Raw genomic sequence first — 21,437 nt, forward strand, 5'->3', positions numbered from 1 at the left:
CCAACTCAGAAAAACACAGGAGAGCTCTAACATTGGTATCCAATTTCTAATTATCGTATCAATATATCTTAACACACAAGATCTTGTTTCAATTAATGTGTATGTAGCCGACGTGTAGCCGTACCCTCCCCCTATGGTGAAACGGAAGCGAGGTTTCCGCGGGTTGCCTCGCCTCCGTTTCACCTTGGCGGGGGGGAGGATACGGCTACACTTAGGCTAATGTGTATGGGACACAGCTGAGATGTTATGTTCACATAAACACTCTAAGGTATTTAATGTAATTCTCAGTGAATGTGTACATATCTCAGATGTGTGCATTTTGTGGGTGCACAAAGATCACACGTTATCTGCAACTGATAATTAGCTAATTACACCTACTAACAATATTGTTACAGTCAACGTTTTTTTAGTGGGAGATGCCTTGATATCACAAAAGCTAACTTGTGAGTTGCAAGACAAAGATGGACATAAACTGTACAAATAATAAATATTTTGTCCATCCCTGTCTTAAATAGAATACAAGAATAAAATTAGCGATGCTTCTCTAAAAAGTCTTTGACGTCAGTGTATAAAAAATCTAATTTACACTTTTATTAACATGTTTTCTTTTCTCCAATATGCAGTGCATACATCCCTACAGTATAAAAATACTGTTTGTTTGTTGCTTGTCTCATGAACAATAGCAATGAGTACAACACCGGGCAGGAAATCGTAGGCTCCTTGTTGGTTATCTTTTTCCTTCTGAAGTCCATAATCCTCTTAGCAGCTGGAAGTAGTGAAATATATATATATCTCTTTTTTTGCCTATGACAGTGATATTGTACCCAGGGCTCAATGAGATGAAGCGATTTTCTTATCACTGGAACTAGAAGCCTTGGAAGTTGATGGCAACTTTGTTGCATGGCTTGTGATACTGAAAACAAATTGTGCACAACCAAGCTTTATGTAACTCCCATGATGCAACAAAGCTGTTCCTTCCCATCCTGCACCACTGCCCCCAATCAAATTTGAGCTACTTGTTGTGCAGTTACAAGCTTTGACAATTTTTTGCACACCAAGTCCCACAGTTCTCCGTGATCCTTTTGGCTTTGAATTGTTCTGCCTCACTTGCGCAGCAGCAAGCAATTTGTTCTTGCTCACTTTGGTAGGATCGAGATCCTTTGATGAAACAACATGTCTGTTGATTTTGTCCGAAAAGTCACAGGAGTATAAAACATTATCTACATATGTTCCGTGTTCACTGTAATTTATGAGTTCATACTGTTTCGAAGTCTGTGGAGAAAAAAACAAACAAAACAAAAAACTTTTAACCACCAGCTTTTTTTATACTGATAGAAGAATATTATCTTATGGACACAATGTACCAAATAATTAAATAAATAACCAGATAAAAATAAATATTGAAAAACTCAAATTAACCAGCTTGATATTTTTTAAACATATAGGTTATCAGAGCATACCTCATCATAGAATATAGAGCAATGTTTTTCAGATATAAAGTTGCAGTGTCCATATTCCTGGAGACAAACATCCATATCTGGACCTTTAAACAAAGAGAAAATTTAAACAAACTGTTACAAGCACTGAAAATATTTTTTTTGTGCGGCAAAAATAAAAATAGGTATGCAAAGGCATACATGTGTCTAGTGCGAGCTAGTTGCTTGCATGTACTTCAAATTTTTTTGTGGCATACAGTTGTTACCTCTTTCGATCTATCCCAATCATAGCAGACGTTTTGGAACTTAAATGGAAACTACATATTCTAGGAATAATTTACATTTGAGCGTAAAAGCGACGGAATTAGTTTTGGGGTAACAAAAAATGCAATTCTCAAAAGCGTAGGGAAAGGCCCGAAAATGAAAACAGAACTTCCTAACTTCAAGTGAGACTCTGCGATATTTGACCATTTTTTGGACTGATAATTTTATTTTTTTAAGTGTTCATATGTTTTTAAGGTATTATTAAATCGAAGATTTTGTCTTTAAATTATTCAACTTCCAGAATCTTTAACACAACGCTATGGCCGTGAACTTATGTAAACAACGATGGTGCATATATCGCCCAGGTCTTGTAAGTTCAAGAAATTCCTTGGTTTTTTCGTTTTTGAACGGTCTATCTAAGCCTTTTTGGAATAAAGAGATATTTCTTGCTTATTTTCCTTGAATTTTATCAATAGCTTTTGGTCAAGAGAAAATATTATAGGGTTTGTATTCTCGTGAGTGTTAGTTTCGAAGCGCGTAGTTCGTGTACTTTTCTCTTGTCTTCTGTTCTGGTTTCTTTTTAACAATTAATCCCTCATTAGTTAATGATTATTAGTTAATAAGTTTGCCATTTCAATCACTTTCTTTTGAGCACATGTATCAGATATTGTATCTCATGTTTCATCGCCATTAGTTGCTGCTGTTACTTTCAACGTTCATCTGCTATCGTTAGGAGCTAGACCATAGTAAGTCTTCCTTTATTTTACATTTACGATATTTCCCTTTCGGTCTGTATTGACTACATTGGTTTATTTCTCGCACTCAGTTCTCTTTATAATCGTCTTATTGTTAGTTAGGTATGTGTTGCATTTCCCAGGGTACTTTCTTAGTTTATGTACTGCTGTACTTTTTTTTTTCAGTTGAAACCACACAAATTCAGCAACAATCTTCAATTATAATCTCGTAACCTTCAATCGCAACTTCGCCCTTTTCATCCGTATAATTTAACATGATTTCATACCGATTACTTGATTCTAATTTGTAATTTTGATTACCTACTGCATTTAATTAATCCTTGTTTCTACTGTGAATTCAAATTTTCTTCTCCCTTCTACTAGTAACTTTTGGAGGAACAGAATGTGTAACAACTTATTAGGGACCTCTACACGAACCATGAATTGCGAACAAAGGTTTTCGTTAAAATTTTTTACCTTTCGGGATGTCTACGATAATTTTCACATTCCCACACGGATCAATGATCGACGCGAGCCATCTTAAGAAGAAAAAAGGATTGCAAACCGACAAATTTAAAGGAATTTGCGAGGCTTTTTTAGCTCTACATGTTGTACAACATCATGCGCAAAAGAATATTCCCTTTAAGCGACCTGGCACGTGTCTTTTAGGACCACTTGTGATATAATGTATTGTTGCCAAAGGTTTGGGCTGAATTGATTCTCACTGTGGGGTTTTGTAACATATTAGTCCATTGCAATTGTAAGAAAGTACATAAGCAAAGAACACTGCTAACAAACGACGAATGTAAAACGTAACATTTGTTTAACCAGAAACTGCCAATCTTTAAAGGAAACATATATCTAGCCTGTACTCTTATGGATTACAAAGTACCAATAACTACATGTCATGGGCTAAGTGAAGGGCTTACTCGGAGAAATGGAAAATACTTGTTCCATCAAAACTTTAGTTCAGTGTGAATTAAGCAACGAAACTGGAAGAACTCGATACTGTGTAATTGGAAAGGATGTAATTGCATTCAACACAAACTTGTGACACAGACCTTTCAGTTAGCTGACTGTTCACATGAAAAATACAAATGCTTGGTGCAATATACACAATACTAGACATATTGCTGTCCATGAGAAAACAAGGAAATAATACAGTCGAAAGGTAACGATGTCATTCAGTATCATCATAATGATTAATTACATAAAATGTTCGTTTTTCAATATTCTCTGAATAAATAAACAAAGGAAAAGCTAACTGGAACATTTCAATATTGTGTAACTGGAAGTAACATGGGTCCCTTCTACTAATTAAATGAACTTGAACATAACTTGTGAACTTAGCTTACAGTTCAAGAACAAAAATTAAGCCTTTGGCACAACATCAGTGACAATTTTAGTCTTCTTGTTGTAAGTGATTTCCACCAGAGGTAGATCAAGGAAAACTTCAGTAATGTTATCTTCTGTTTGAAGCATATCTTTTTTTCCTATTGCAATCAGTAGGTTTTTTATTGTTTGATCAAAAATTGTAAGTGTAAGATTGGTGTTATCATCGATCTTCACTAGTACTTGCAGGTAGATATTTTTGCTACACTTTGCTAACTTTTGTTTAAGGCCACAATTACCGCACTTCAGAATGTTGGTGTTTTCATCATGAAGCTTTTTCTTGCACACCTGACAGGAGTGGTACACTGAAAACTGAGCAATTCCTAGTATTTCAGCAGTTGATTTAGAAATAAGAAATGATTCTGGGATGTCTGTTGGGGTGGCCAATGTTTCTTTGAATGGCTCAACTTCTGTGATAGTTGTAGATCCATCTCTTGCTGTTGTTAATTCGTGCCAGTCACCATTCTTTCTTACTTTCAGGTTCTTGAAGGCATAAGTTTTCCCTTCTTGTACCTGATTAGTATACTGTTCCCAGAGAGTTATCCTGATAGAACCAAATGGATCTCTTAGAGTTGCTTCCACCTTACTCTTAGGGCCATTCATGGTATTAGCCTTTTTCTCTCCTGACAAGTAAAGGAGATTGGCTTTGACATCAACCAGCTGTCCAGGATTAACAGAGGTAATGGATGGTATGCTGACAGTTGTTGGGATTGTGATTGGTTCAAAGTTGAGTTCAGGCAGTGGTTCCAATTGGATTCTAGGGCTCATCAGTACACCCTTTGTATCTCCTGTTGCATCGATGTTGAATTTCTTGATTTTGATGGGGCTTTTCTGTTCACTGTACTTTTTGAAGTCATTGTGTTTTGCTGCTGAGAAGCATACCCCCCTAAAAACTTCTGCTTCTGTTTGAATTTGTATATCAAACCATGTGGTTTTAGAACCTTTCTTTAGAGGAGAAATGTTATGAAGATAGCCAGTAAGTTCATCCTCCATTTTTCAGGAACAGGCTGTAAGGGAAAAATGGGATAATACATGAAATTACTGGTATTGACACTAAGACTTAAAATGAGGAGAAGGTACTTAGATTTAAACAGAGAAATAAGTATATTTAGTTGTTATTATATACACTGGCTAGGAAATTGTTTGCTACTATTGAGAGAAAGGGGAAACCAAATAAAATTGAAGAAAATTGAAAGCTTACCTCTATCCCTATGTTTATTCTTTGATGCAAAAAAGTGTAAGAAGGTTGCCAAAAAGCAAAACAACCTTCAGAATTGCATTATAGTTTTAGGTTATCTTATTGAGGAATTTCATTAAGGAAAATTAGTATTTTTAGATCAGTTACTTGACAGTTAACTAACTGACTTCACATGTGTGCCTATTTTCAAGTTTCTATCCTTCAATTTATGCAAAAACACTGGCTTGTGATCTGAAAAATTGGAATATCTTATCAATAAATGCATAAATTATGATGGATGTCAAGTGAATTTCTGAATTAATCTTCCTACATTGAATTCTATTGGTACTTTATGGCATTCTCAAACATCTTACATGTAGTTACATGTGTATTCAATTTTTAACAACATCAAGTTTTAATCAATGCACATATTGCTTTATGATCAGTGAAATATGTTTCCAGAATGTGTACAGTCACTTGTGATTCAGGCAAATTGGTATATATATGGTCAATAGTTGTTCTATTATCAGTAGTATAGGATGATACCAATTGTCTGTAATTGTTTTCTCTTATAAACAAGTTATTGAGGGGAACTTTCTCTTTTTGAATTAAGTAATTAACATTAAAATCCCCAAGAAAAACATTAAAATCAGAACAGCAACTATTGAGAATTTGGGTCAATGCTGGACACATTTGTCGGACTGACACTTTCGGTGACCTGTACACACCTATGATATTAACATGGGGAATGGCAACAACTTTGATAATGGTTATTTCTACTCCATTGGTGTTTTTGGCCAGTGGATATCCAGGCTTAAAGGGGATTTTAGTGTATACAGCTGTTCCACCAAAGGGCCTTGTAGTAAGTATTGCAGATTCACTGTCATTTCGAAATATAGTATACCCACTTATGGCATAGCTGGCATTGCTATCTAAATGATACAGTCTTGTTTCTGAGAATATATTGATATCCATATTTGAATAGTTTAGGTCACTACGTATGTCTTCAATATGTTTATGCAGAGATCTTGAATTAAGGAAGCAAATTTTAAAAGTATTTGGGTCTAATTCATAGATCGGAGTATTAGAAAGTTTGGTATGGCGATCTGTGCGTAACTGCTGCATGTGAACTTTAACATCATGATTAACAGCTATTTTACTTTCAGAAAGGTCAGTTATGTAAAGTCCATCAATTGTTGTCACTCTGCTGAGTCCTGCATAATGCACATGAGGTATTGCTCTTTTGGTGTTAAAGTTAACAGCTATTCTAGTTTCTGTGTCACCTTGTGATCTATGTATGGTTTTGGCTGCTGCAGGTCTTAATGGAAACTGCTTTCTTACAACTTGGGCTGTTCTGTTTCTTCCTACTGCAAATTGTGCAATGATAGGTTTGATAGGAGTCCATGTAGGTTCAATTCCTTGCAAATACAATTGCTTGTTATCATGTCTAGTTTTTTCTCCAACATCGACATGGTCAAACTGTACCCAAATTATACCGGATGGTCTACTTTTGTCATATAATGTAATCTTTTTTATAATATTACTTGCCCCATTTGTGATACCATCATCAGTTCTTACATTTAATGCTATCTCTGTTCTCTCACCCTCAGCAAGTTGAAGGTTTGAGGCTAACTGCTTGGTTTTTCTAGGATCTAGTGGTATTTGGTTTAATATCTTACTTCTGAGTTCTGGAGAGTTTGCACCTATAACACTGTCTAAAGCTCTAATGGTGTATTTATCACCAGTAGCTGCCATATGGACTCTATTGTTCCACTCATCTACTTTAGAATTCTGTATAAATAGATGGGGAATATCAGTTGGGTAGTCTCTACAATTTTCTGAAATGCACCTCTCTTTAAGTTTGGCAATGTCATCTGTTGTGTGATTACCTTCTCTTAATCTGTTAAGAATTTCAGCGAATTGTTTACTTTCTCTCTGCCTCATGATTTCTTGTAATTCAAACATGGTAAAAAGTTCTTTCCAGAGGTTGGGAGCAAGAGCTCCATACTCTGAGTCTTTCATGTCTTTAAACACATATCTATCCATAACTGGTTCTAGCTGGAATAAATCACCCAATGCAATAACACTAACACCCCCAAATGCCTCTTTGCTGCCTTTAATATCTTTTAATCTATTGTTTATTTGTACATTAAACATGGTATTTCCTACCTAGATATCTCATCTAGAAATATTAGTTTAAGTGCATGAAGTTTGCATCTCAAAGTGTTAAGTCTACTAGAGTCTAGTGGTTTGTAATTCTTAAGTGATTGGCATGCTGGTATTTGCAAGGTACTATGTATTGTGTTACCTCTGATAGAAAAAGCAGCTTTTCCAGTAGGGGCAAGCAACAATATTTTGACTTCTTGGAAATCTTCTCCATGTCTGGAGTTATAATATTTTAATGCTGCCTGATATAATGCTTTGACAAGATGGGACTTACCCACTCCAGCTCCTTCAGAGAGAAAATAGTAAAATGGTTTGTCTGATGTTTTAATAAGATGCAAGACATGATAAAAAAAACTCTTTTTGCCTTTTATTTAGTGTTTGTACTAATTGTCTATAATCATTGTCTTGCAGCTCATTTAATATTAGTGGTTCAGTACTTGTTGTCACAGAAGGAATTCCAACATCTTCTGATAGGTCATAGTTCTCATTGAAGTCAGGACGTAGGTCATGAACACCTTCATACTCATCTTGGTATTCTATATTTTGAGTAAATGGTGCTATTGAATCAAACTGATCATCACTCAGAATATTATCATTTATGTGCTCCTGAATTTTATCAATTTCATCGCTGTAAACAGCATATTGTTTCATTTGGTCATTTATGGCATCTTTCATAAGTAAAAATCGGGCCTTATAAGAAGAACAATTGGATATTAAGTCAGTTTCCTCATTTCTCCATGATGTGAAGAGCATAATTAATTCACAGTAGTGTTTCTCTGGGTCTTTTTCTTTGTTAAACCAAACACTTCTAATAATTCTAGCTGATGATCTTTTTTCTATTTGTTTCCTTATTGCTCCTACTTTCATCAGGAAGGGTATCATCATTTTCATCAGTGCCTGTTTCTAAAGGAAGTTTATCTGTATCATTTTGAAAAGATTTCTTTACATAAGGCTTTTGAGACAAGTCATACCATGCTACCCAATCTGCTAATGTTAGGTGTTCAAGGCTGAAAGGACGTTTTACATATCTCTGCAACAGACCAGTTGTATACACTTCTTCACAATCATCTTCCATTTCTTTAATTTCATTAACTTGCTTTAGGAGCTGCACTCTTTCATCGGGAGGTGCAGTATTTATGAATACCACTTGTCGTGATGACTTCTTCATAAGGAGCTGGAGAACAATGTAGACAGCTTCTTGTGCACTAATTTCAACACTATTTAAAAATTTGTTTCCGATATCCCTGACTTGTTGCTTGATGTTGGAATTTTCTTTCCTCGTTTCTGCACATGCTTGTCGCAAAAGTTCACTCATTCCTTTTTGTGCTTTAGAAATATATGATACTATATACATAGCACATGCATATATGTCAAGAACAAATTGAATATCCATGTTTGCTCTCCATGCTTTAAGGCAAGTTGGGTTGTAACTATTAATTCTTAACTCACTTGGTTCTCTTTTTAAAAATATAGTTGGAGAATTCAAAGCTGACCTGATAGCTAATCGATAGTTATTTTCAGTAATACTTAGTTTAAGAAGCAGCTCCTCAAAAGTAATTGATTCACCATCCTTTAAATCATTTAGTTGCTTTTTAATAGTTTTCCAAGTTTCTTTATGTTTTTTAATTTCATGTTGTGATATATCTGAACCTAAAGGATACATGATTTCAGTTGCTCTCATAGGAGGTTGCGGGTAATTAAATCGACATTCACTCTTTGACTTCTTTCGACATGTGTGAGAATGCCTGTGAATGTGTCTGTTCACTAGTTTCTGCAGTTGTGGGTCATCAATTGGCCATTTACAACTTACAATCTGATCAATGAACGTTGTAACAGTTGCATCATCATCAATTCCAAACACTGGTGCACTTTCTAACCATATAAGCATATGGATATGAGGTGAACCTCGTTGTTGAAATTCTACTCTATAGAACCAGTCAGATATCCTTCCTAGAGGTTGGCACTTATTCAAGAGGAAGTTAGTGAGAAATTGACTGATCTGATAATCAAAATGTCTAGCACATGATACTGGGTCACTTTGAATTAACCTACATTTTTCATCCCAGTTCATATTTTCCAGATGAGTATCAGTGTACTGTTTGTGGTCAACCAACTCTCCAAGTATTCTGAGCAAATGAATCCACTGAGTTTCTGCTGAAGAGAAACTACAAAATAACGAGGCTGGTCCTAATTGTCTTATCATGGCAAACAAGTCTTTCTTTGCTTTTTCAAAATATGGTGGGGAACCTCTTAATGCTCTAAGAAACTGAAATCCATCATCATGATGAATCAATTTCTCTATTGCTCCTTCTTGTTTAAGTTGTGCTGCATTTAAAGTTCTGCTATTCCCTTTGCACTTTCTAAGAGCAACTTGGGAATTTCCTAATAGTATTTTCATTTGGAGTTTCTTTGTTTTAAAGAATATGTTTTCAACACACATAGCCACTCTTCTATCTGACCGCCTCAATTCAGATTTACAAATGTCACTGTAATGCACGCTAACAAATCTCTCTTTATTTTCTGGTCGTTTTTGTCCAAGAAATATGCCAGGGTATGCCAATTCTTCAGAATATTGATCTCTGAATATGCTTAAAGGTTTATTCCCTTCACCTGGTGCAACATTTAAAATATGTTGACCCTCATTGTCCTCAACAAAATTTGTGTTTGTCAACATGGTGTCAGTAACTCCAGCAGGTATTTCTACTTCATCTTCACTGCACTGATCTTCGGTCTCTACAACTTCATCACAATTAGTATTACTTGAAGTATTAACACAACTGTTAACAATATTTTGTAGCCCTTTGTGTTCATTTTCAATATTTCTTTCATCTACCAAACAGTTGTCTCTATATTCTACTCCCCAGACCTGATTAACAGTTATTCCTTCTTGTCTATACAGGCTACTGTTATTGATGAGCCAGTTAGCTGCTTGAATAACTTTATGCGGTCTTACATTGAAAGACATTGCTGAACTTTTGTATTGTAATTTTCTCTTTAAATTTACTTTAATTGTACCAGTATCACTGGGTAACCTTGGTAACACATTAACAGTATTGGATACTTCTGCCACCACATTAACTACATTTCCAAAAATTTTGAATTGCCTTCCCCTTGGAGCTTGCAATAATTTTTGAAATGCAAGTCTTGGTGCAAGAAGTCTACATTCAAGTTCATTCAAGTCAAAAAAATCTGGTTTTTTCGGAAATTGCATTCCATTTAAAATAGCAGTAGGAGGAACTTTATTCTTTACTAAGTATTTGTAGCATGTTCTGCAAAGCCACTCTTTATGTTTGACACTAACTTTATTAATAAGGTATTTTTCCCCAGCTGCAGGATTTGATTTCTTTAATGTATTGGCTGAAGAAACACTGTGTTTATACCATAGCTGGTCACAACAGCTACAGATGTATAATGGACCTTGCGACACTATTTCATGAAACTTTGAAATGTGATGATTCTCATTTAGGTCTTCATCATTACTACTTTTTGTGGCAGTTGTTGCTACTCTAATGTGACATTCTCTATTCTGGTTTGCTACCTCACAGTGACATTGTTTTTTTTGGTTTTTCTTAGTGGTAGAAGTTTGGTCATCTATCCCAGACAGAACACTGCTATTCCTGTTGTTTGATTTTTGCATCCTACCTTCATCAGTTCTCCTTTTTTTCATATATTCCCTCAGGTAAGGATTGCGATTCCTTTTGGCGCTTACTTCATTGATTTTAGATGTCTGCTTCCTACTTTCACTGGCCTTTTTCTTCTTCCTATATTCTCTCATGTACATGCTTTTTTTCCTTTTTAGGCTGGCATTATATGATTCTTCAGAGACAACTTTTTGTTCGATTTTGTTTAAAATATCAATATGCTGACTTTCTAGTGAACTAGAGCTACACATATATGGTACTGTTGATACATAATGTTCTTCATTTACATGACCTAAATAAATTGTTGTAGGAGGTTGTTGCAATAAATGCGCTGGTTCAATTAAAGTTGTATCAGAAAAATTTTCATTGGATTCAACAATATGAATTCTCAAGTTTTGTGACTCAGCAACTGCTTGAACAATGATTGCATCACACCATGAACCTTGCAGAGACATATTAACCAAATAGTCATCCCATGAACTGTGGGTATTGCTTTCAATGAAATTTTCTGGGTTTGACCTGAGATAATTAATACCATCTTGTCTGATTTGCAAGTGGTGACTTGGATCACCATACAACTGATGAGAAACAGCTCTAAAGAAACAATCACCTGCACCACCCACATCAAGGGGTCTCAGTCCCAGCCGATGTAATCGAAAATTTAACAACATGGTAGAGCCTAATGACAATGTAGTTTGAGTGTTGACACCTTGAAGAGGACCTGGATTTAATTCAACATCACCTGAAGTCAAAAGATTCATTCTTGACACACAGAATCTTCTACTATGAGTACTTGATGCTATTTTTTTGTGGTTAAATGAAGGGGAATGAGTTCCAAGTTTGCTTTTCTTTGCAGTCAGTTTGTTTAATTTTACAAACTTAGTGAAAAATCCCTCACATCTGTTCAGATATCTGACATAGCAGAACTTAAAGTCAGTAGCAAAGCTGTACAACCAAGAAGATTTAGGAATATATTTCCTTATAGAAACCTTAAATTTGCTTCTAGTTTTTCTTATCTTCGCGGTCTTGAAAACCTTGTTCATCGATATTCTGGACGGCTCTCGGTCTCTATGTCGTTTAATTGTTTTAGCTCTTTTGGAATGCCTGCAAGTATCGCTCCTTTGTAAAGAAAACAAGATACCCAAATCCGTCGATTTTGTTGAATGGACGCTTACATTCCCAAAAGCACTACTACTTTTAAAATTATTTTGTCAATAAAAATAAGCCACAGTTTTCTCCGACGGTTCATTACTCAAAGGCCTTCTCAGTTTAACGACAGCAGATTTTCTAGCTCTGCGCGATCCATTTTCAAAATACAGTTTTTTCAATCCTTTTACGGGCTCTACAGTCCCAAAACAGAGCTCAATTTTCCCCAAAAGGGACTTATAATTCCCAAATGGGACTCAACTCTCTCCATAAGGGGCTCAATTATCCCCAAACAGGGCTCAATAATCCCCAAACGGGGCTCAATACTCCCCAAACGGGGCTCAATAATTGCATTCATGAAAGCGTGGTCAACATCTTGTTGGCGCCAGCTGCCTTGATGGATCACCTGAAAGTATCTTGTTAAGCCTTTCACTCGTTCACATTGAACCGTGCTTCGAAAACTGTGGCATAATGAGAAACAAACTTTGAGGAAATTCATTATAAAGACTCCACAAAAGACCGCTTCACTTACCTACTTCACCATCCACGCGTGGGTTTGACTACGCACAACGCCGAAAGAAAACATCACCTTTTCATCGACTTGTTGTTTTCTTCTCGTTTCCAAATTCCATTGGTCTCGACTATTCCTCGCTCTGTTCTTTTCTTGAATGGGATTCGTCGTAGTTTTTTCGTTTCCGACTCCCCGCGATTATAAATCGATTTGTTTACACATTTTTTGGTTAACATTTTCTTTCCCCTTCATGTAGACCATCACAAAATGTATACTTTGATGTGGCCTTACTAGTATGACCTCGTAATTTGTGGTATATGAAGTATTTTTCGAAATTTTTTGCACTCTTCCATAGGTGTCTTCGTGCTAAAGCACTAGACACCAAAAAGCTGAAGAAAAGTAATGAACTTATAATATTTTTCATTTTTAACATTTTCTGTGCTTTATTATATGGAATCACAAAAACTGAAACCCAATGTATTACTGCAACTTTAAAGAGATTCATCAACATCTGAAAATAAGTAGTTCTCATTTTTAGAGGGCTCAAGGTCCATAGATTTAATATGCACTATGGGCATTGAGCAAATAAATAGTGTAAACACTAACCTTGTCCTAACGACAGACACTTGTGAATCATTGGACACACAGGACCTGTCCCTGACAGTGGACACAGTACTGCTATGGATCTGCCAGCAGGAACTAAAAAGAGAAAAAAAACACTGTACAAATTTTATGCCAAAAAAGAGATGGCACAACACCTTTGAAACACACAGTAAAGAGGGAGAAGTACTGCAAGGTTAAAAAGAAATAAGAACAGACCTAAAACTTTCCAAACTAACTACATACCAGCTTGTTGTGGAAGAACTATAGTTTCTTTTAAGCCATTGAAGGAAATTTTCCGAGCTGAAACTGGGCTTGGAGGTATGGGCTGCAAACAACAGGTGAACAATGTTATGGTTTTTTTAATTTAGAACTAATCACAAGTTTGACATAAGATTTAAAGTCACAGAAGGCATCTTAAGACCAAAAGTGGGGTTGTCAGGGATTCTGTTGAGCAAGGGAGGCTTTAACCACGAACCAGTTGACAAAGAAATTGCTTCAACAACACCAAAGCTCTCTCTTAGAGAAGGGTAACTCCTGAAGGCCTGGAACAGATAGTGTGGTATTGGGGAGAGGGGAGGGACTGAGAAACAACTGCAGCAGATGGAACCATCATGATATTGCCCTGAACACCAAACAAGGCCCCAGTAAAGGGGGAGAACTGTCAATGTCCCAGTCTTAATGAAGCAGAGTAGAGGATAAGAAGAGTTCAACTTGCCTTGGTCTGAGTAAGAAGCTGCTGTAGCCTCTGGTAAGCCAAAACTTGTATGAGCCGCGGATCTAACTTGGCCAACTCTGTTTCTGACAAAAAGTACTCAGTTCAAGAAAACTGTATAGCTATATAGTATATTTACAGAAGGAGAATGAACAACACCCCAACATTTTTCTTGGAGGAAAACTATTGTTGAGAACTACTTCCAAACTGGTACATTATGGGTGCCAATTTTCAGCACCCACTAAGCTTAACAACACCTTGACTGACTTTCAAACATATTACATGAACCATTAAACTATGAATAAAGGGGATAACACTGACCATTGAATGCGTCGACTCCTGCTGCAGCACAGATACTGTTTATAGCATTAGCAGTTGCCATAGAGGTTGCTGCAGCTGCTTGGTTAACTTTGTTTGGACTTGACCCAACTGACACAGGTGCTGAAGCATTCACAGTCCCAATTTTCACAGGATTGACACTTCCTGCATTTCCAGGTGCTCCTAATGTTACTATACTACCACCAGGGATTTGGCCAGTGCTAGCAGCAGACAACCCAGCAGTAGCAATTGTCTTAATGATGTTCCCACTGTTTGTGCTCGTAAGCACAATAAGTTTTGTTGGTGTTGATGAAGCAACTTTTGTCGTGCTGGTACCACTTGAACCAGAAGGAGTCACAGTTGAAATTGTTCTGGTAGATGCACTGACAGTTGTGTTCACAACAGAACTGGATGATGAAACAGCTACCGTTTTTATAGAGTCTGTTGTTACTTTTGCCTTAACATTGTTCAAATGACCAATATCATTGACAAGTTTTGCTGTGTCACTAGAAAGTTGTTTACATTCAGCACTCAACTGGGTCAAGTCACTGCAGGCCACCTGTTTCTCAACAGTTTTTGGCTCCTGTTTGACTAAGACTTGTGAAGGTAAATGTGTAGATGACACAGTACAAAGGTTGACAGAGTTACCTGAACTTGCTAATGACTTTGTATTAAGTGGTCCATTCATATGAGTCTGTAATTTTGACGGAGACGCATATAATATTGTCAGTGGCTTTGTTATTGTTTTCCCACCACTTGTGGTTGTAATAGTGGTTGTCACAACTCTACTTATGCAAGCATTTGGTACACTGCCATTAGCTGCTGTTGCAGAAACATGATTAGTTAAGTCGGACTTCGAAAGCAGACCATTTACAACAGGTTCTTTCCCAGTTCCACTACTCGTAGCATGGGCTGATCCTGAAGTCGATGAGTGATTGTTTGAATTTGACGTTTCCCCTTTAGAGGCATTATCTGTGTGATTGGCAATCAAAGCTTTGTTTACAGATGGTTGTGTCAGATGCTTTGCAATTCCACATTGAAGGCTAATCACACATTTTAACCACTGAAAATTTGAAAAAAAGGAAATTAGTTATCTTTACGCTGACAGAAAAGGACAACAAAACTGCTTACAGAAAAATAAATTGTAACACCCCTGAATGCAACATTATCAATATCACTCCCAGAGTCAAATATGTCTGTGTTTGTTTGTTTATGGGACATGGAATCATCTGTGGTAACAGTAGCTGAATAAAGCAAAGATGATTGATTCAAATTTTCAATTGCAAGGTACAGAGAAAAACCTTAGTCCCATAGTGATAATCCAAACACTTTTCAAATGCAATGAAACTAGCTAAACCTTGTGATATCAGACTAGGGGGACCCACAACAAACAAGGGGATAAGACTAACCAAGGCACTATCAAAGTTGGTAATAATAAATCCTTCAAGACTTTCCCCCAGTTTGTGTTCATTTTCACCTTGTCCCTCTCAACAAGTCTCAGCCTTACCTCTTCCTGCTCCTCCGCAGTTGGAGTGTTCAGAGGAATCGCGTGTAGTGGTAAAGGTTCTTGCATTCTTTTTATGTGTTCAGGAAGAGTTCGATATGGTGGAGACTCATAATGGTCCTTGATTGCTTGTGGAACCTATAAAACATACATCCAGTTTTCTTTTTGTTATTCAAAAGGAACTAATATTATTACTTACAACTCAAATCAAAAATTCAAAGCAGTACACTGTTGGTATTTTCAATCAGAAATACATCAAAAGTAAACACTAACCAAGGTTGCTCTTCTTCTTGTTGGTAAAAAGTCCTTTCTTTTAAAAGAAGGATGTTTCTTCAATCTAAAAGTGACATCAAAGAATCAAAAAATGTTCAAAGCACTCACATAAAATAAACTTATTTCACTGGAATAGGTAGTTAACAAATACCTGTGCACACGTTGAAGAAAGTTCATTTTTATAGTATGCTGGGAAATATTACTCCTAAGGTCATTATAGGCTTGAAGTCTTTTGCTAAATCTTGGATCACGTAATCCAGGCTGAAAAAAATTTAAAAAGACCAAAAAGACAATCTTATTGCAAGCACACACATTGCAAATGGTTTTTAAAATTTTTAATGAGATGTTGACCTTTAAAATGCTAATAAATGTGCATGTAATTCCACTATACTAACCACCTAATACAACTTGGTGCTGTCAGAATCATTCATTTGTTTTCAAAATGACTTTCTTAAGGAATTAATGGTATGTTAACTTTTACATGGATTGAACCTAAGGAGTATTACAGAAAGTATTATCCTATGAGAGAAGCATTCTTTGAAAATTGTAATTCTTCAGTTGACACACTTGGAGAAATATTCAAGCTCTTTAGTCAGAAGGAAAGCCATTGTCCACAGATTGGAGGGAATAATAGCAACCAACACTGAACCTTTGAAGGACTACCTTTACTTATGTTTACAATTCAAAGGTTGAAGATTGACTTGAAAAATGACAACAGAAAAGAAATGATAAATATCCATGGCAAATATATTACCTCAGCATGCTCAGCATGATTTGGGCACATCCACATGCCACTTGGTACAGTGGTCAGGGGAGGGTTTATACAGTCCATGTGAAATGCCAGGGGGCAGAAGTCACAATGAACAAGTTGGCCAACCAAATCACTCCTGCAGAACAATGAAACATGATTCACTACACAAATCCTTTCCACTTTCTTTGAGATAAGTTACAGTACTATGCGAAAATCTTGGAAGTTACACTAACAGGATTAAGATTACTGGTGTCTTACCGACTACAAGCAAAACAAAGTCGCCCAGGAGGGATTGTATGTTCATCATCATCAGTATTTCTTTTCCCATTTTTTACAGGAACTGTTCTTTCTTCAGTACTATTTTTCCTTTTTCTGTCGCCTTTCAAAAAATAAGAATGTATATCAGACATAGTTTGAAGCTACACTGGTTTGCAGATTTAATGAATGTAACCAAAGAAGTTACAATTTTGTTTGGAGGCTTGGCACATTAACTCCACCCACGCTCCTTTAAATCGTGATGATGGTGGTCTGCTTCCTGACGCCTATTTACACCTCCTCAGAAAAAAGGCCGCTAATTAGTGATCATATAAAAGGACCTCTTGTTGCAGCATTTAGATCACCCCTGATGAAGGCACTAGACAGGAGTGTCGAAACGTTGGGTCTATGAATTGTAACTTCTTCAGTTACATTCATTAAATCTGCAAACCAGTGTAGCTTCAAACTATGTCTGATTGTCCACCTGGTTGCCGTGTGAACTTTAATATAAGAATGTATATCTTAGAGAATATAAATCACCACTCTAATTAAATACATACCAAGAAATAACACACTGAAATAGAGGTATGTTCCTCTCGTGAAGACACAAAAGATTTAACTATTTCATCACTGCATCAATTACAACACTTAAACTACATGCTACCACAACTTTAATACTACAAACATTTTTGTTTTAATTAATCAAGAAATAATTTCATTTCATACTCTATAACATATCACCATACAAAGACAACACTAACCAGGAAAGAAGGTATTACACTTCAGTTCAGGTGGTAGAGAAAATGTAGTTGGGTTTTTTCCGGTTGTCATTTTTACTAGTGCAGAAAACGGTGATTCTGGTTTTGAATTCTCAGTTTCTTTCACAGCTGGTGTCAAATGACCATCAGTTTTCATTCCATCATTTGCAGGGTCTTTCCCTTTATTATCAGCATCCTGAAAAAGAATTCACACAAATTTTATAAGTTACTTTAAAGTAGATAAGACTAATTTTTTTCCACTTTACATTATCTTTTCAGATCATAGTATTTACAAGTGAAAGGCAAAAAGGGGACAAATTTGTCTAGTTTTAGCAACAGTATGTGCACATTTAATTAACCCTTTAACTCCCACGAGTGACCAAGAAAGAATTTTTCCCTACAATATCAATACAATATCAACCAGATTCGTGATGAGCATAAAGATAAATATCAATTTGGGGATAATAAGTTAATCCAATACTAAATTCTCTGATCTAACATTATAAGAATTGTATGGTTGACAGTAAGAAGAAAGAAGAATTACAAATTTGATCTGGGAGTTAAAGGGTTAACTCAGTCCAATCTGGTCACAAAGAGTTTGACTTATATTATTGCTATAAATTGTTTTCCAAATTTCCAACTTATATTTGGCACCATTTAGATGCTTTGTTAAAAAAAAAAGATAAGAATCAATTGCCAATTACAAAAAAGGCATTGTTACAATTTGTCTTAGATATTTCAACCATAGCAAATTTAACTTTCTATTTCATTGTGGCCAATTCATGACCTGCAGAGAATGAGATTTTCAGAGAGCAAGTTGTTTTACCATGGTGACTGTCTGAATGAAACTAAACAAATTATTCTGCCATTGTATTTACAATAGAATGGTTAATCTCTCATAGACAATAACTACCTCTTTGGGTAATGCTTTACATTCATTACAGAGCCATTCACCATCAGGAATATCATCTTCTTCTAGCGGAGGATCACTGAAAATAATAGACAACAATTAAGAACATCAATAAAATAACACAAGGCTTCTTTCACCCTTTAGCATTGAATGAAAGCTCCAAATTTCTATAGATAAAGAGACTATATAATCATCACATAATAGAAATTCAAGTTTAGAGGAAAAATTTGACCAGACATCAACCTTTCCCAGATTATCTTAAACAGGAAAATAAATTTTTATTTTCTAACCAGTGTTTGTGATAAATAAAAGTTTAAGAAACTACACTCCAATCAAAGTCAAAATCATAGATTACTTTTACATGGTTAGATATCTGGAGGAACAACAAAATACAGGAACACTGAGGAACAGTTTGTAAGCACTTTTAGGAACAAAGGATGGTACACCAGACACTACTATGATTCAATAAAATGTAAACATTTAAGTTTTCATGTAGTGTATGGTAATGATTCATTGTAAATAATCTAGACACATTATAAAGTGCCCTTTGATTTGGCTTTATATTCGAGTAATCTCTCAGTTATTGCAGTTGTTTTGCTATCATATGCAATCATCAGTTTTCCATTTCTTTACAAAGAACAATTAGAGAGATGTATGAACATTTAAGAGCTAACTGTACCATGTTTCAAAAGACTGACAAAAAAAAAACCTTCCCAGTTGAGAGGCATAACAGTAAACATCTTAGCCAACAAAATTGCCAAAACTAAAAAACAATAAATGGTTTTAACTATAGAAGGACCAAGCAGTGAGAGTACAGGGAAGTAGTATCTGAGCAAAATAAGGAACATGTTTTTATACACAACCATACAACAAAATGACTGATTTCTTCTGTTTGGTTGTTCATAAATTCATCCCACATTGACCACCACATCCAAAACAAAATATCTTGAGAGTAAAAGGAGAACATTCTGTTGAGTTTTGGAATACTCTTTAGGTATGAAATGTGAACAAAAAGCTAGCTCCAGAAACAGACCTTCAAAATACTTTAATTAATAGCCATAATAATGTGAAACAAGATATTTCTATGATGATACCAATTTCAGTGTTCAAACTTTATACTAGACTAAGAGGAATATTTTTATTCTCCTACAAATTCACGCTGTTATCGTATTTTGGAGTGCACTTACCTACGCAAGTTGAAAAAATTGAGCGTAGGTCTCTCCTGTTACATTTCGATTCGAAGAGTAAAATTTGATAGAGACCACATTTATAAGTCATTTCCACGTGATTGGAAATCCAATTCGTATAGAAAGATAAGCAGCGCAGCTTCAGGAAAATTACGATAATTAACATCAGCTGTAACTATGAGCGGGTGTGTGATAACTTAAAATAAGCATTTCTACTGTAACATGTTAAAAGTCTTTCAAACATGATTATTGTGAAGTCAAGGAAGAAATCTCAATTCGGACATAGAATATAAAGTCACCGATAAAGACCTCCTTTAACAATGTATGAATAAAAAATCATAATTGAACTAACCAGCATGTCAGGTGAAAAGCGCAGGGACATCGGTCACAGCAGAGTAAATCACCTCCTTCGCCACAGCTATCACAGTTGTCGTTGTTGACAGCCCGTCCTTGCTTCCGCGCCTCTTTATCCCCTTTTTTCATTCTCTTCCCTGAATCTTCCGACTGCGGAGGTTGGATAAGGGCTTGAATCCTCTGTAAATAATAAAGAAATGGGTATGTAATAAAGGTAAACAACTGGTGCGAGTCCAGTTTCAAAGCAAAATTGGTGAAAGGAACTAAGAACTTCTACGCACGTCCATCAAGCTTCCTTCTGGATCCAAGTGGTCGTAATCCATTTTGCAAACTTCTAAGTAACCTACAAAACTGTTTTCTACCGTAGAGTAACCACACAAACAAAACTCGAGTTTTTCTATACGAGAAATTCCAACCTAGGGGAACAATTCGAACAAATTGCCGCCCTTAAATTTTTCAGAGTTGAGGGGCATTTTCTAAGCCCCTCATCGATAAAATGTCTCGCGATTCAGCCCACTACTAGCTGTATCGTTGCTTTCTGCGAGGAAGCAAAGACCTTTGCTTAAACTAGAAGCTTGAGACAAAAGTGCCTAATTTAGGTGAGAGAAAACCCTCTGTTAGCCTCCGAAAAAACAGAAGAACAAATTTGGTTTAACTGAGTGCGCATGCGCCAAAGTCTTAGTGCGCATGAGCAGCTGTTTTCGCGCGCTACCGCTGGTAGAGTCAATGCTCATAATTCTCCTCAGGTCTCGCGCGGATTTGCGAGGGAGACTTTATAGCGATGTGTTTGCCCAAACTTGCCTAATCAGTTTTAAGGAGTCATCTTGGAACAGACTGTGTCATGAGAAATATTGCCGGAAAAAAGTAAAAACAAACAAAACTACGGCGTTTTTTGTCGGCTTGAGACAGGTGATCATGGCCTGCTCTCTTGCCAGAGATCAGATTTTCTGGCCTACAGTGGCATGTGCCCGCCTGGAAGGGTTTGGTAAAAAAACTGGGTCGTGCTTAAAAACCTGAAAATATCAAAATTGTACTTCCAATTTGTCACGATCTAGTTAAGCTATGTACTGGCAACAATTAGATGTTTGACGTAAAATTTTGAATCCTATCCTCGGGGCGGGGGGCTTTTATTGTGAAATCCACCCTGGATCAGAAGGAGATAACCATAAAAAAAACTTTAACATCTACTAGATCAATTATGGAAAGAAATTTGTGAAAATGGCTCTTTGAGTGTAATGATTCTGTTACCCTTACCAAACAATAGAAACTATTTTAGATTTTCAGCAAAATTCTTGACGCATCATTATGAGTGATTACCATCTGGCAAATTTCATACAGGATTAAA

At 36.1% G+C, this 21,437-nt stretch overlaps 4 protein-coding genes across 5 annotated transcripts; all 4 read right to left on the minus strand.

Moving 5' to 3' along the window:
* Positions 1-32: 32 nt before the first annotated feature.
* Positions 33-20,767, minus strand: LOC113684541 (PHD finger protein 12). 2 transcript variants are annotated; one of them, XM_027201947.2, is made up of 15 exons: positions 20,374-20,767; positions 20,091-20,272; positions 18,555-18,630; positions 17,645-17,837; positions 16,887-17,007; positions 16,632-16,764; positions 16,029-16,138; positions 15,878-15,941; positions 15,608-15,742; positions 14,104-15,163; positions 13,786-13,862; positions 13,314-13,395; positions 13,074-13,166; positions 1,461-1,543; positions 33-1,272 (listed from the first exon to the last, which is right to left on the minus strand). In XM_027201947.2, the coding sequence occupies exons 1-15, from the start codon at positions 20,413-20,415 to the stop codon at positions 832-834; spliced, it is 2,892 nt and encodes a 963-aa protein (XP_027057748.2). In that variant the 5' UTR covers positions 20,416-20,767; the 3' UTR covers positions 33-831. The 2 variants fall into 2 exon arrangements, with proteins under 2 accessions (XP_027057748.2, XP_027057739.2); XM_027201938.2 differs by having other exon boundaries at positions 13,786-13,868.
* Positions 2,813-12,494, minus strand: LOC113665626 (uncharacterized). Its single transcript, XM_027181343.2, has one exon. It carries the CDS (start codon positions 11,851-11,853, stop codon positions 7,987-7,989), a length of 3,867 nt encoding a protein of 1,288 aa, XP_027037144.2. The 5' UTR covers positions 11,854-12,494; the 3' UTR covers positions 2,813-7,986.
* On the minus strand, positions 2,813-12,626 carry LOC149036119 (uncharacterized). The gene is made up of 2 exons (XM_089190094.1): positions 12,489-12,626; positions 2,813-4,833 (listed from the first exon to the last, which is right to left on the minus strand). The coding sequence occupies exon 2, from the start codon at positions 4,817-4,819 to the stop codon at positions 3,806-3,808; it is 1,014 nt and encodes a 337-aa protein (XP_089046220.1). The 5' UTR covers positions 4,820-4,833; positions 12,489-12,626; the 3' UTR covers positions 2,813-3,805.
* LOC149036120 (uncharacterized) lies at positions 5,412-7,160 on the minus strand. Its single transcript, XM_089190091.1, has one exon. It carries the CDS (start codon positions 7,158-7,160, stop codon positions 5,412-5,414), a length of 1,749 nt encoding a protein of 582 aa, XP_089046217.1.
* Positions 20,768-21,437: the final 670 nt, after the last annotated feature.

The sequence above is a fragment of the Pocillopora damicornis genome, chromosome 12 (assembly GCF_964200805.1).
Source record: "Pocillopora damicornis chromosome 12, jaPocDami1.2, whole genome shotgun sequence".
NCBI classification, from domain to species: domain Eukaryota; kingdom Metazoa; phylum Cnidaria; class Anthozoa; order Scleractinia; family Pocilloporidae; genus Pocillopora; species Pocillopora damicornis.

Excerpts from the sequence above, each read along its gene's own strand:
- LOC149036119 (XM_089190094.1), bottom strand. The coding sequence starts at position 4,819 with ATGGAGGATGAACTTACTGGCTATCTTCATAACATTTCTCCTCTAAAG.
- LOC149036120 (XM_089190091.1), bottom strand. The coding sequence starts at position 7,160 with ATGTTTAATGTACAAATAAACAATAGATTAAAAGATATTAAAGGCAGC.
- LOC113665626 (XM_027181343.2), bottom strand. The coding sequence starts at position 11,853 with ATGAACAAGGTTTTCAAGACCGCGAAGATAAGAAAAACTAGAAGCAAA.
- LOC113684541 (XM_027201938.2), bottom strand. The coding sequence starts at position 20,415 with ATGGATTACGACCACTTGGATCCAGAAGGAAGCTTGATGGAC. Across the intron at positions 20,273-20,373 it reads CAGAAGGAAGCTTGATGGAC|AGGATTCAAGCCCTTATCCA; the intron begins GTGCGTAGAAGT and ends TATTATTTACAG. Across the intron at positions 16,139-16,631 it reads ATCATGCTGAGCATGCTGAG|CCTGGATTACGTGATCCAAG; the intron begins GTAATATATTTG and ends AATTTTTTTCAG.